We start from the raw sequence: 14,098 nt of genomic DNA on the forward strand, positions 1-14,098 counted from the left end.
AATGAGTTGCATGCAAGTCGGATTCGAACTTGCATGCTGTGAGGCGACAGTGCTTACCACTGCGTCACCGTGCCATCCAGGAGAAGAACAGCAGGAATGTAAATAAGAGTTGTTACCATGTTATTTAGGAAGCACTGCTTAATGCATATTTAAATTGTCACGCCAGACACGGCCCTGCTGTGGGGAACATCACGCCTCCTTTGCTTGTGGAACGCTGCCATGCGGTCTGAAGCCAGACGCTGCTGTTTCGTTTGGTGTAAATGCACCGCAGCACTAAGCTGACCTGCTGACCCATCCAGGGTGCAACGCACCTCCTGGACAATGTCGGCTGGGATTGAGCAAATATGAGCAGTTATAGATGGTGGCTGGACGTGGGATTTGTGATATGTGGGAATAAAATAAAAAATACAGCAAAATGAATTACATGCTAAACACAATCCTTCTCATAAATGATTCCGTATTAGCAGCTCTATGCTAATATGTGCTCTGTGAGCACACATTCATGCACCATTTTCTCTGCTTATTTCTGGTGTCTGGGTAATTATACATGTAGATAGGAAGTGGGGAAGCTGCTACAGACGTTGGCACAGTTGCCATGGAAACACACAATCATGCCAGATTATTTTCAGGTACCGCTGTGTTACAGGCTCTAGTACGCCGTGAGGATAAATGTTCTGATTGATCAGAAATCAGATAGAGATTTGTGAACGAGGCGGAGATGACCTGCAGGAGGGGAATGCACCGGCTGATCTGTTCAACCCCAGCGTTCGGCATCTGCTGTAAATGATCTCTCAGTATGGCAACCACTACAGCCAGGAGGTAGTAAAACCTCATTCCTTCCATTCATAAACCCCCTCTCTCTCTGTGTGTGTTGTCCCCCATCTGTTTTAGCTCTAATAGCATTAGAGGCCAGCCAGTAGGTGCATGTGTGGCATTCAATCACATGCAAATTTGTGGTAGATTTGAGCCCCGGTGCGGTTTTAGTTTGTGGAAATGCCGGGCAGCGTGGAACGTCCTGGGGGGGGGGGGGGGGCAGACCATTATATTTATAGAGACGGGTGACTTGACCTTCAATGCACATTGACTATCAGCCATTTTAGTGCTGCTCTTCCAGATACTGAATACAGCATCATGGAACTCGGCCGCAGTGCAGTTAGTTTGGCTTGTCGGAGGCTATATCTAATAATAACTCTCTGCAATTCCATACTATAGAGGGACTCTGTCAATGCACGGCCCCTGCATTTACTGCTTCGCTGGCATACAATGAGATTCCTGAGAGAACTGCAGGAAAATGAATGCTTGGGAATCTGACTTCAGAGGTGGCGTTCAACTATACGCTGTTAGGTTTAAACCAAGTTTTACGTTAAGAGTGATCTATCGTAGCCCAAAGCCAACGGCTTCCTATTCGTAGAGGCACCCAGTTGTTCTCACCTGCCGGCACGGAGTGAAATTGAGGAGGAGGGCTGAGGTATTTATAGTTGTGTAAATTATATTGTGCTGAAAGGCCACAAGTTTCACACAAACGAATGAGATCATGTTATCATAACGGAGAGAAAATTTGTTGTACAGTGTTCTGGAGCAAAAAAAAAAAAAAAGGCTTCCATTAAGTGTTGCGTAAGATATTTTTACACATGTCTCTTTGTTGGATTGTTTTTAGAGGAATTTTGCAACAACAAAAAAAAATGCTGAACAGATTTCCAAAAAAACTTGTTGGAAGGAGGGGGCAGTCCAGTGGAAAAACTCCTGGCATTTTGGTTTGTTCATTTTCACCGTCAGATGAGGAGTTTTACACCGTCTTACTTTACATCTCAGAAAAGAATCCGTAAAGCGTGATGTAAAACACGGACTCGTGTGGGATCGCTCTCGGAAGAGTGTGCCCATTGTAGGGCTAGATAGGAATTAGACATAAGAGTTCACATATTGGCATATATCCAACTATCACTGGCAGCAGAGAGCACAGAGTGCAGCCCAGTGATCCCAGTGATCCCAGTTCAGCTGTTAGTCGAGGCTTTGTAGCTGAAGCTGCAGCTCCGGTGAACATTTCAATGGCGCGACTCGTGATGCGTGGATGATTGTAATTATTTAGTATTCATGAATGAAATTCTAAACGCTGGTTTTGGCGTGGTCAAATGATCTTCACACAACATTAACCGTTTATATCTGTAAATAAACAACAACAGGCACGGCTGGTGAATGTCCAGAATGCATCTGAAGTCAGGGCTCAGCATGGAGTGCTTCTCCCAGTCCATTTCTCTAACCTGCTCACCAACCCACCCCCTGGCTAAAAGTGGGCCAGTGTTTAAAACACCATTAAAACATGACATAGTCTAAATTCCAATGTTTGCACCTTATTATGCCATTCTTATTTTATTTTTTTTTAACTGTGAGCTAAATATTCTTGCTACAGATCTTCACATTTTGTCACAGCATGTTGCTGATGACAAAACGGGTCTAGATTTCTACTAAAAGCCGATATTAGCATCAGAGTGAACAGAACAAGTCATTAGCATTCTGAAGCTAGTGACCTACTGGAGGGGCCCCCGACCACAGGGCCACGGACCGGTACCGGGCCGTGAGGCAACTGTTACCAGGCCGCATAGAAAGAATGAATAATTTAAACAATTTATGTTGCATCGATTATTAGTGTCATTATTTTTGATATATTTGGTTTTTTTTGAGATACTAACTCGTTATTTTGAGACACCAACTCAGTATTTGACGCAGGTTTCATCACTTTTTTCCCTTTGTTAATAAATTTGAGGATTAACTTTACGGTGAAAATGGTCATTCATCAAGATTGACAGATTGACATATAGTTCATTCTTGATTTTCAATATAATACTGCATTAAAAAGAAAAGTATTTACATGAGGAGAATGCAGTAAATGGCATAAATAGAGCATTAAAAATAAACAGAACCATGAACATAGTTAGAATTAATCCAGCCTAATTCCACTGGGTAGTTCCGAGGCAGTAATAACAGCACGTCACGCTGAACGCAAACATCTGATTCACAGGATGAGGCTTGCAGCTGCACATAATCTGCAGCATTGTGCTGGTCTTCCTCCGCGTAATGACACCCTCATCACGACTCTCTCCATTCACAAAGCCAATCCTGTCCCGATGGGAAGAACTGGCTCCGAGCGGCCTGTGGGTGTCCAAGGATCCAGCCCCCCCCCCCCCCCCCCCCCTTTATATAGGAAAGCCGAGTGGAACCGCGCTGGAGGAAACGCAGATTGGGAGCTGCGTTCTGTCCAGCTGTGTGCGTAAATAGGCGCATTGATCCGATCCGACAGCCGGACTCCGGATGATGCGCTGTTTTCGCCCTTTGCATCATGATACCTGGACTGGACTCCCCCCACTTTGCGCGTGGACCGAGGCAGCGGCTGCCTTTGCGCTCTGTGAGCGTAGAGAGCGAGGAAAAGCGCCCTTCAACGTGGGCTGTTGTGTAATCCCTCGCAGGGCCCCTTTGCTATTTCTGTTCCTGCGTCCGCGCGTCACGGGTGGGTATTTTCTCTGGTGACCAGCGCGCATCAATAGATCTTCTAATGTACAGCCCAGCCGGCCACGCAGCTTCCTGACTGATGGGACTTTACCTCGCTCGATTATTTCCTTTTCGTTCGCCTGGACGTGAGAAATGAGGAAGTGGCCGACGCAGAATGAGGAATGCCACATGTGACTGTCGCTATGGGACAGGGGACTAGTGAAATGGCAGGTCTGTATGAGGACATTTGATAGGTGAATGTCAGCTGCTGCATGATCCATTTCTTTCTTCTCGTCAGATCATTCGCTTTGTGCCGTTTCAGTCACTCTGCCTGCTGCCATTAGAGAACACTGAGGTGCTTTTTATTTTTTTTATTTTTTTTTTAACACCACCCAGCTCCTCATAACCTTCTGATATTCATGGTTTTTGTTGTCATCGCCTGTTTCCTTCCTTCAATGGCCAACTTAGCATCTAATGATGTAATGCAGCGGCTCAGCGATGCCAGCATCCGTTTGGGGGGGGGGCGAACCTCACACGAATGCACTGCCATTCAAAGAAAACCTCTCCGTGAAATCATGTCTCCGTCCACAGGCAACCCACAGCCAGCCTGAAACACACCCACTGCCACCCACCTGCCTCCTGTTGTTGCTGCTGTGTCATATATTTGATAAAGGTTGGTGCTTGTTGCGGGGAGAGAGAAAAATCTGGTGTGCTTTATTCCAAAAAAAAATAAAAGTCTGAGCGACTTGTCAGGGAATATGTCGGCTGCGCTCCCTCCTCTCTATCGCGCTTTAGTTCAAAGGTATGCATTGTTTCTGAGGGTCTTATCTCGCTGTCACTCTGCACCCATATTCCCTCCTCTCGTAGCTCAGAGGATGGAAACTAAGCAATGGGGTCAGATCGACCTTGAAAGGGAGCTCCCGACCAGGCCTTTGATTTTTATTTTTATTTGAACCCCCAGGCACCCCGCTTAGTTTACCTCTCCACTGAAATCATCATTCTAATCTGAGGCAGCCCTTACCTTTTGTTATTTTATTTTTTTTACCCCTACAAGGAGCCCCTCAAATCTGCAAAGGGGAGGTGGTGGAAATTCTCAGAAAAACACAAATGGGAGATTTGCAAACCTTTCAGGCATCTCTCGGCATATCGAGAGTCACCTTGGCGATGCATCCTCTGGTTTACTCCCGAGGAGTGTGCGGTGCGCTGACAAAGAAAGCGAGGGAGTGCGAGGAGGGAGAGGAGGATGTCCTAATTAAGGGGAACTCGGAGGGTTTGAACCAGATCATCTTACGTAACCTTGCTAGGGAGGACACGGCGTTTGATACCGAGAAGACAGAAATGACGTGCCCTCGGAGACCCATCCCCGTGGCACGAGCCCAAAGTGGAGCAATGTAACCACGGGCTGATGATGATGATGATGATGAGTCCAGCATGTTTGTGTACAGAAGAGGAGACGGCCATACAGTGAGGTTAAAGGGTTTCGGATCCCTGGAGAGAACCTGAAGATGCAGAACATTTTGTTACTGCTTTGGTTTGTTTTGCATACAAAGAGCTTGAGAGTTCACCCCCCCCCCCCCCCCCCCCCCCACACACACACACGGCCTGCCACCTGATATATTAGCATATAGCTTTCCCTTCAGTATTTAATGTACAGGTGTATAAATGTATTTGCAACGGTTTTTCCACTCAGTCCTGCGTCAAATATCCTCAACCTGTCATTATCCTGTTTTTACTTTTAGTTGAGTAAAAGTATTTTTTAAGACATCAGGTTATTGTCAACATTTCAGGCAATCCAGTCGCTGGTTTTTGATCATTTCGTTCTTGTTTCACTTGAGGTTTATTTTATTATTTGTCTTCTTCTGATGCCACTGAGATTTTTAGGTGTGATGGGAGAACCAGGGACACATTTTTGAAATGTTCAGTAGGCAGAATGTGCCCTACAACTGCCTCTGAATCTTTACGACTATTTACACAATGGTTCTTCAGAATGTAAGATATGGCTACAGCGGTCAGAGGTTTATATCCTCAGCCCGCGCTGTCCATATGGCAAGAACGAAAACCTCATTCCTCCTGATGGCAGTTCCATTCCTGATGAGCAGGTGGTGCCTCTGCCGCCAATAAATGACTGCGATAATGAATGGGTGAATGATGGCTCAATGCTGTGAAGCTATTTGAGCAATCAGCCAGGCTATAAACAACCAAAGTCTTGATGCACTGGTTCAGTAAAACATTTTCTCAAATCTGGATTTCTTCTTCCTGGGAGTCCTATGAATTTTATGATTTTATGTAATCTTGCTAACAGAAAAACCGAGCAATACAGGGTAAAAAAAAAACATGGCTTCCTTGGTGGTGGTGATAAAATGCTGTGAACGGTTTGTAATGGCGGATGTTTTACAGCTAAGCAGGCAATGATGCTCACTTTTCTACATTAATTAATTAAAGTACTCCTTCCCATTGTTTGTCTTGTTGATGCACTTGTTACAGTAAGTCTTAAAGTCTTAATTACTTAAGCACATCAATGAAAAGGACTTTGGGGCATCTGCCAGGCATGGCATGAGACATCTTTGGCTTTAAAAGGCTGCAAGGAGAAAATATTTTTCCATTCCTGCTGTGATGGATCTCATTATGAATACTCGTTATACTCCAGTTTTACTAGGAGGACTTTTGGGAAACAATCTTGAACAGCTCTCATTCTGGCTTTAACTCCCAAAGTAACTGTTGAGAATTAACTTTCTTGAACTTTTTTTTGTTGTAAGTTTCACATGCATCTTGTATGCGGTACAGATTTTAATTGTCAATTCTGTCTTATTTCTTTCAGATGACCCTTCCCTGCAATCGGTTCACATGTATGCTGATATCACTACAGTCACATAACCAACAGCATCCTTTAAATCAACCCCAAAGAAAGTGACGGGGGATTCATGGAGTCATTGGAAACGGCCGCAGGGATGAAAAGCTCCACTGAGGGTCAGGACAGAAATGTTGCCCAGAAGAAATGGAACTCGGGGTCGGCGCAGACTAAAAGGAGTCCGTCATTTGAGCTGGAAGGAAAGGGGTGGCACCAACAACTGCAGGGTCAGAGCAGAGACACAAGTGGTCTCAAAGAAATGTCTGACTCAGGGAAATCACTGCAATTAGAAGATCAGCACTCCCAAATCCATACCACGAGCCATCAAGACTACGATGTGTCTTCATATCCACCGGAGTCTACTAAACCTTTAGGCAGACAGAAGGTTTCTGCTCAGTCTCCAGGACCTGCACCAAACATGAAGTCCACCGGTTCTCCTGAAGGGATGGATCAGCTGTCAGAGACTGTCTGCAAGGTGGAGCAGAAGCCCCAGAAGCCTGGGAAGTATGTGTGTGATTACTGTGGAAGGGCATGTGCCAAACCCAGCGTGCTTAAGAAACATATTCGTTCACACACCGGGGAACGGCCCTATCCATGTGTCCCCTGTGGATTCTCTTTCAAAACCAAGAGTAATTTATACAAACACAGAAAGTCCCATGCTCACGCAGTCAAAGCTGGAACAGTGCCACTCTCGGAGCTTGGCTCTTACATTGCCAACACTGACCAGGGGTCTTTTGAAGGGGAAGGAGAGTTGTTCTCTGATGCTGAGCAAAGCACGGACACGGACGAGGACACGCTTAATGATCCTCTGCTGTTGCTCGACTCTCCAGTGGAGGGATCGGATAACACTGCTGTAAAAGTCCTGAATCTCATTGCTCAGAAAAAGGGAGCCACATCAATGCCAGCTCAGGATGGTTCGCCCCAGCCTCCAGAAATCAATGCACCTCCGGCCGCTGCCGAGGCTAGCCGTGCAATGCAATCTTGCACTATCAAACAGCGGCTTGCTCTTCGGCTGTCTGAAAAAAGGAGCAGTGACTCCGACCACAATCTGTCGCTCCCAAGTCAGTCGAGCAAGGGTAGCACGGACTCCGGCTATTTCTCACGTTCTGAGAGTACGGAGCACCAGGCTGGCCCTCCAAACACGAACGCAAAGTCCTATCAAGAAATTATGTTCGGGAAGTGTTACAGACCAAGTCCGAAACAGACCGCGGCTTCTTTGGCTTGTGGCGCAGATTCAAGCGAGCACGCGGGCAGGCGATCGCAGAAAGTCTCCCGTGTTTTCACCCAAGAAAAGGATGCCGTTGATTCGATAAAGATAAACACAAAGTCATTCGCGAGGGAGGAGGCAAAAGAGCCACTGTTGGACGCCGATGTGGGGACGCTGATGAGGAGCAACTCAATGCCAACATCCTCAGCGGTCTGCCTGACCATGCCTCCAGCGCTCAGAGGCAGCCACTCGTTTGATGAGCGAACGAGCACCAGCGGCATGAGGAGGCTGAGGCGGCAAGCCGCTTTCGAACTATCAGCACACGATGGCCACACAGACAACGACAGCCACGGAAGGATAAGCGAGAGTGGCGTCTCACCCTTAGGATTGGAGATGGAACATTTCCACTCTCTGGCATCCAATATGAGCCATCAGAGACACGCAATGGAACTGGCAACGCGTAAACGTCGGAAGGAGAAGCGGGAAGAGGAAGAGTTGCCAGGTCGGTACGAGGGCCTTCATGAGCAGTGTGAGGAAATGTGCGATTTAAGCAGGGACTATGATACAAAACAAGCTGCGGCCGGCATTCTGGCATTAGGAAGAGGATATTCTTCAAGCACGCACATGGACAGGTGTGACATGGACATATCAGTGAGCCTTGAGATGTCCAGTCGGAAAACTTTAGGGAATGTCATTTCTGTTATCCAGCACACAAACTCAATCAACAGGCCTCACTCTGAACAGTCCGACTTGTACAAGTATCACGGGCAGAGGAGGGAAACGTTTCTATTTCAAACCATGGAGGAAGGTGAGTCTCATGACCTGGAACGGAGTGACAGCAGGCTCAGGCAATCCTTTCAAATGGGCCCCAAGCTTGTGCGGCAGCCCAACATACAAGTCCCGGAAATCCGAGTCACGGTTGAGCCTGACAGTCCAGAAAAGGCTCCAGAAGTGCAGGTGAAGGAGCCAGAGAAGCACGTCGAGGAGTTTCAGTGGCCTCAGAGGAGTGAAACTTTAGCACAATTCCCCCCAGAAAAGCTCCCCCCAAAGAAGAAACGATTACGCCTCGCTGACATCGAGCACTCCTCTGGTGAATCGAGCTTCGAGTCGGCCTGCACCAGTCTCTCCCGCAGCCCGAGCCAAGACAGCAATTTATCTTATTGCTCCACCTTTTCCTTTGACAGGGAGGAGAGCTTGAAGTCGGTCTCTCCAGCCAGACAGGACGAATTTGGCAAACCTCTAGAGCTCCTGGCTGTGCCGGGGAGCGGGCACGCCCTCTCTGTGCTCAACCAGCGTCAACAACATGAAATGAGACGCTCCTCCTCGGAGCAGGCGCCGTGCGACTTGCGGAAGGAATTCCCGGAGTTACGCAGCGTATCATTTGACTATGGCAGCCTTTCTCCGACTTCCAAACTTAGACACGTGGACATCGGTGCGGGCCACTCCGCTATGAGGGACAGAAGGAGGGGAAACTTGGTGAGACAGGAGTCATTGAATATGGACACGGAGGTAACACAAGTCCAATCACAAATGTTTCCACAGTACCTCAGCCACACCTCCCCTCCATTCTCAACAGGTGCCGTTCTGCCTCAGACGGTGCCAATATTTTCCACTGGGAATACATTTCCCCAGCTGTCTCACCCGAGCCTGTTAGTTCCCGTAAGAATACAGACTCACGTGCCGTCCTATGGCAGTATCACATACACTTCAGTGTCGCAGATCTTTGACAATCCCTATGAGAGTCCGATAACATCCACCTCTCAGAATCGAGCTTCACGCTTGCCTGGGAATCTTCTTTGCCACAACAGACCGCCTCCGGCGCCGTCTCTCGATGTCGAGGCCCTTGATTTGTCGTCAGCCCGGCTCAAGACGGGCATTCCTCTCTCTCTGACCTCCAGAACCATCTCGACCACCAACGCCTCCAGCGGCGGCACAAACAAACGGATGCTATCTCCTGCCAGCAGCCTGGACCTTTTCATGGAGGTTAAACAGCAAAAGCGCGTGAAAGAAGAAAGGATGTTTGGGCAGATCGTGGAGGAGCTGAGCGCCGTGGAGTTGGGAAAATGTAATGTAAGTGACGAGAGGGGGAGCAGGTCAAGGATGCAGGTCGCAGCCACACCTCATGCTCAGGATGACACACGTCTGAGTCAATTTATCGCACTTCATCAAAAAGTGACAGAGGCCGCTGAGCGTGGATTTGAGTCGGCTATGGAAAGCAGCTCGCCTCCCTACGCCATGACGACAGTCAGCAAAGTTAAAGAAGTGCAGATGGATATGGTGGCGCAGCTGGTTACCAGTCAAGACACCCTGATCTCAGGCACTGAGCATTCAAAACTTTTATCTCACTTTCCAAGCCTCCGCACTACGACAGGTGTGAGCTGGTGTTATCTCAACTACACCAAGCCGAGCTGCTCCCAAAGCAACGCCCCTTTCTCCTCCGTGTACGCCACCTGGTGTGTGAGCTCCCACAACCTGAACCCGCTTGAACTGGGTACCAGCGCCGCTCTGGCTCTTCTGAGGTCCAAGCAGAGAGGAGACAAGCTCATATACACCATGGCCGCCATGTGTCGTCCCGGAGCTGGGAAACTGGTGTCATCTCTCATCATGTGGCGGGAGACCATGGAACAGGTGGGATTATTATATAAGCTGTGAATCATTTTTGAGCATCGACGAAGCCCTGCGAAAAAGATATTAAATAAATAATCAAGCTGCAACGGGTCAGTTTCCGCCTTAAATGCCAGCCGTAGAAAAGGAACCCACCAAAAAGATTAGGCCTCACTGGAAGGAATTTTCCATTCGGCAGTTACACAACCTCTTCCTGTGAGTTAAAATCCGACGGAACAACTTTAAAGTTGATTGGCGTGGGGTATGATCCTTTGAAATTTGTAAACAATATTCTAGAGGGAGTTGTGGATGTATTCTGCCACACTTAATCACGAATCCCATTCGCCAGTTTCTATATCTCCCAGAAACTAAAGCCTAATCGAAGTGTTTTAAAAACCCGGAAAAAAAGTAATGTTCAAAAACAATCAGGGCTGCTTGCAGTGGCCGTTCTGGCCTCGGACATCCTTTATACTCAGGCCTTATACCATGTGTCATGCCATGTGTTTGCATATAATCCTGGAGGCATCGGGTTACATTGTCGATAAGGTCTCCGCTAAAAGTGAATGTTAACAAAATGTTTGCTCATCTGCTTCAGCAGGCGAAGAAACCGGAGCCCAAAGAGGCGGACATCACCTACGGGAAGAAGGCGAAAGACCCGAGCTGCAGAGGGAAAACCAACAAGGAGGAGTGGAAAGAGAGGGAGGCTTTGGGGACCCAGACCGCCCCGACACGTGTTAAGATCTTTGAGGGAGGGTGAGTTAAGATAACGCAACACTTTCGGCTGGCAGCTAGCTCAGCAGATAAATTTGGATTCCTGAGCTTGTGTCGTTTTTTTCTTTCTTAGGACTGCTTTATGGATCTTTTATTCTTTTCTGTCTTTCAGGTTCAAGTCCAATGAAGACTATGTTTATGTCAGAGGTCGAGGCCGGGGGAAATATATTTGTGAAGAGTGTGGCATTCGCTGTAAAAAGCCGAGCATGCTAAAGAAACACATTAGGACTCACACAGATGTGAGACCCTACATCTGCAGGGTCTGCAACTTTGCTTTTAAAACTAAAGGTGAGCGGACTCAGACAAATACAAGTCAATCTTTATTGATTATTTACAGCATTGAAAGAATTAGGTAAAAGACAAGACACCCTTCCAGAACAGTTGATCAACTTTAAAACTGTTTTCTAGGAAACCTGACTAAACACATGAAGTCAAAGGCACACATGAAGAAATGTCTTGAACTGGGAGTGTCGGTGTCGATGGATGAGACGGACGTTCAGGAACACGGTAAGACATGCAGTGTGTGCAGAATGTTGTTGCACATGCAAATACGTGCAGAAGAAATTCACCTGTTTGCTTTTTTAAAGTAGACGACATCCAACACGAGTCCAAGACGGAGGTGGTGGCTTCAACCAAACACCAGTTCTCGGACGCGGAAGACTCTGACGGCATGGACGAAGAGGAAATCGATGAAGACGATGATGAGGACGATGAATACGAGGGTGACTCCACTCCAAAGTTGCGTTCAAGAAGCACCAGTCCTCAACCGTGTGGCATTACTTCTATGTCAGTCACGGCCACCGCTGCTATCCATGGGTATTCCCTCACATCGCTGCCGGATGCTGACGCCCGCCATCAACCCTCCAGCAGGCGGACAGGCTTGGACCAACAAGACAAGTCCATGGATGAAGACTCTCTGACTGTCTTGTCTCCAGACCAGGCCAACTTCCTGTTTGACCCCTATTCTTCCTGTCTGCTTTCTCCTGGTTGGGAATCTCCCATCAGGGAGCCTTCCCCTTCACGTCTGCGCTACCCATCCCCGAGGCGAGAACTGTCCCCGCGAGGTCGCTCCTCTCCCCGATGGGATACCTCACTGAGGCCTAGTTCGCCCAGCTTCACACCCATTCAGCTTCTTTCCCCAGTTTCAGTCGAGCGGCCCATGTCTCCCGGGACGGAGATGGTTGGAAAGCGGGAATCCTCAGTCCGAGGCCGCCAGAGAGTCGTGCTGAGGGCAGTGTCACCTCGCAGAGGCTCCCATCAACACAAAGGCAGCGCCGATAAAATCCGACACCAGGCAAAGATGGAAATGGCTCAACAACAACAGGCAGCTTTTGAAATGGAAATGGTACGTGCACCTTTTTTCTTTTGCCATCTTTTTGCTGCCAGTAATCAGATTCCCTAAATAATCTCCTCTCCCAGCACTTCTCAGCCTGGTCGTACCGTTAAATACCAGTAGCTCAGACTTCTAATGGGCTGAGATCTACAGGCTCAGTTAGGATTTACTCACTGACATCAACTGAACTATGATGATGTCATATCATCTATGTGTCTCTTTGCCATTTTTAATGATGATCCTGGTGCAGTTACGTGGTCTCGAGTTATAATCGGTTTTCACATGAGAAATCATCCTGGCGCTACTGAAACTGCTCTCAACACTGCCAATATGTCGTTTCAGGATCAAAAGAGCAGCCTGGCTCCCGGTCCGCCTGCTGCTGCCAGTTCCCACCACCAGAACATCCTCAGCCACCTCCCTCTTCACTCCCAGCAGCAGGCCCACAGTTTGCTCCCAGTCGTTCCAGTCGGAGGGCTCCAGATGTTACACTCCCCGCCTGCCTCCAGTGCTGATGTCATCCCCTCTTTGGCGCCGAGCCCCCCGAGCAGCGAGGGCCAGGGCTGCGGCAGCGGGGAGGGATCCGTCCACTGGTTCGAGACTGGAGGAGAGGACGTCAGAGGCGAGAGCCAGCTGTCCTCCCACCAGGACGCTCAGGAGAAAACCATCCATCCCAGCGTCGGGGAAGGCGGACAGGAGGAGAATGTCCAAACCTGCTTGAAAGCCATTGCCTCGTTGAAGATCACCACAGAGGACCCTCATTGAAACCCCCTTGATTTGATCCCGGGAACAATTGCCCCCTGCTTGACACCCTCAGCCCTTTAGGCACATAACCTCATCTTAATCCCATTAGAGGCAATATAATGACACTTCCTCTGGTCGTGCACGGACAGCAACCTTCAACGGAGAGGATGCTCGCCCTGGTTGATGTGCTACTCTCTTATTATTGGATGAGCAGCAGGATGTCGTGCAAAGTGGCACATCATTATTGGGTGCAGGTGCAATATGGAAAGATATTATGCTAACATGCCTTTGATTGATATAGTAGTTTGCGTACAATTGCACATAAATTATATTTATGGATTCTGTACAAATGTCCTTAACATATACTCCTTCTTTAGATGCATATGAACAGCGTATTTTACTGTATGTGTACTTTGAAAATAGACTGTTGTTTAATGTAATCATATCAAGGTGTGGCACCGTAGTGAAGCAGTATACGAAGGCTATTTATAAGGGGAAACGTGTGCGTATTATGAAACAGTCCGACCAAATTCTAAGTAGATGCTTTCTTGTGCAGTTTGGTGCTTCTAATCAAGCAGCGAGGGTTTGTGCCTTTTTTGTTTTGCTTTGTTATCAGATGGTGGAAAAATACTCGTCAAGGTACTCGCTCGGAAAGGACGGCTTTCCTTTCTGTTTCAGACGGATGCGGCTTGAGTTTACGTGAAACAATCTTACAAGATGTTGCATTTTTCTTAATGTTGTGGTTTTTAATCTTGCATGGGATTTGCTATTGCACAAAAATAGAGATATGTATTATGAATACTGTAAGATGTATTTATATATTAGACCGTGAGCACTTATTGATACTGGTAAATATTTGACTACTATTTATATCTGTACTTATGCAGCAGTGATGCCGTTATGCAGTGAGCCGGGCTGGCATTGCTTTCAATCTAATGTCATTGCTACGATTATACGGCTTTTTTCTTTCTTTCTCTCTTCTACAGGCGACCATTTTTTGAGTTTTTCCAATGCACTTTCAACCTTTCATCTCTGACATTTAGCTGACCCGGTCAGTGACGATGGGGGAGGAAAACATTTTACGTTCTCTTGTGTGTGTGTTTTTTTTATT

The 14,098-nt window shown here is 47.6% G+C and overlaps 1 protein-coding gene across 1 annotated transcript; it reads left to right on the forward strand.

The window, feature by feature from the left end:
* Window positions 1–6,386: 6,386 nt before the first annotated feature.
* On the forward strand, window positions 6,387–13,132 carry hivep2b (HIVEP zinc finger 2b). The gene is made up of 6 exons (XM_068751580.1): window positions 6,387–10,166; window positions 10,738–10,895; window positions 11,026–11,201; window positions 11,322–11,420; window positions 11,501–12,258; window positions 12,589–13,132. The coding sequence occupies exons 1-6, from the start codon at window positions 6,405–6,407 to the stop codon at window positions 13,006–13,008; spliced, it is 5,373 nt and encodes a 1,790-aa protein (XP_068607681.1). The 5' UTR covers window positions 6,387–6,404; the 3' UTR covers window positions 13,009–13,132.
* The last annotated feature ends 966 nt before the right edge of the window (window positions 13,133–14,098 follow it).

Source organism: Brachionichthys hirsutus, chromosome 18 (assembly GCF_040956055.1).
Source record: "Brachionichthys hirsutus isolate HB-005 chromosome 18, CSIRO-AGI_Bhir_v1, whole genome shotgun sequence".
NCBI classification, from domain to species: domain Eukaryota; kingdom Metazoa; phylum Chordata; class Actinopteri; order Lophiiformes; family Brachionichthyidae; genus Brachionichthys; species Brachionichthys hirsutus.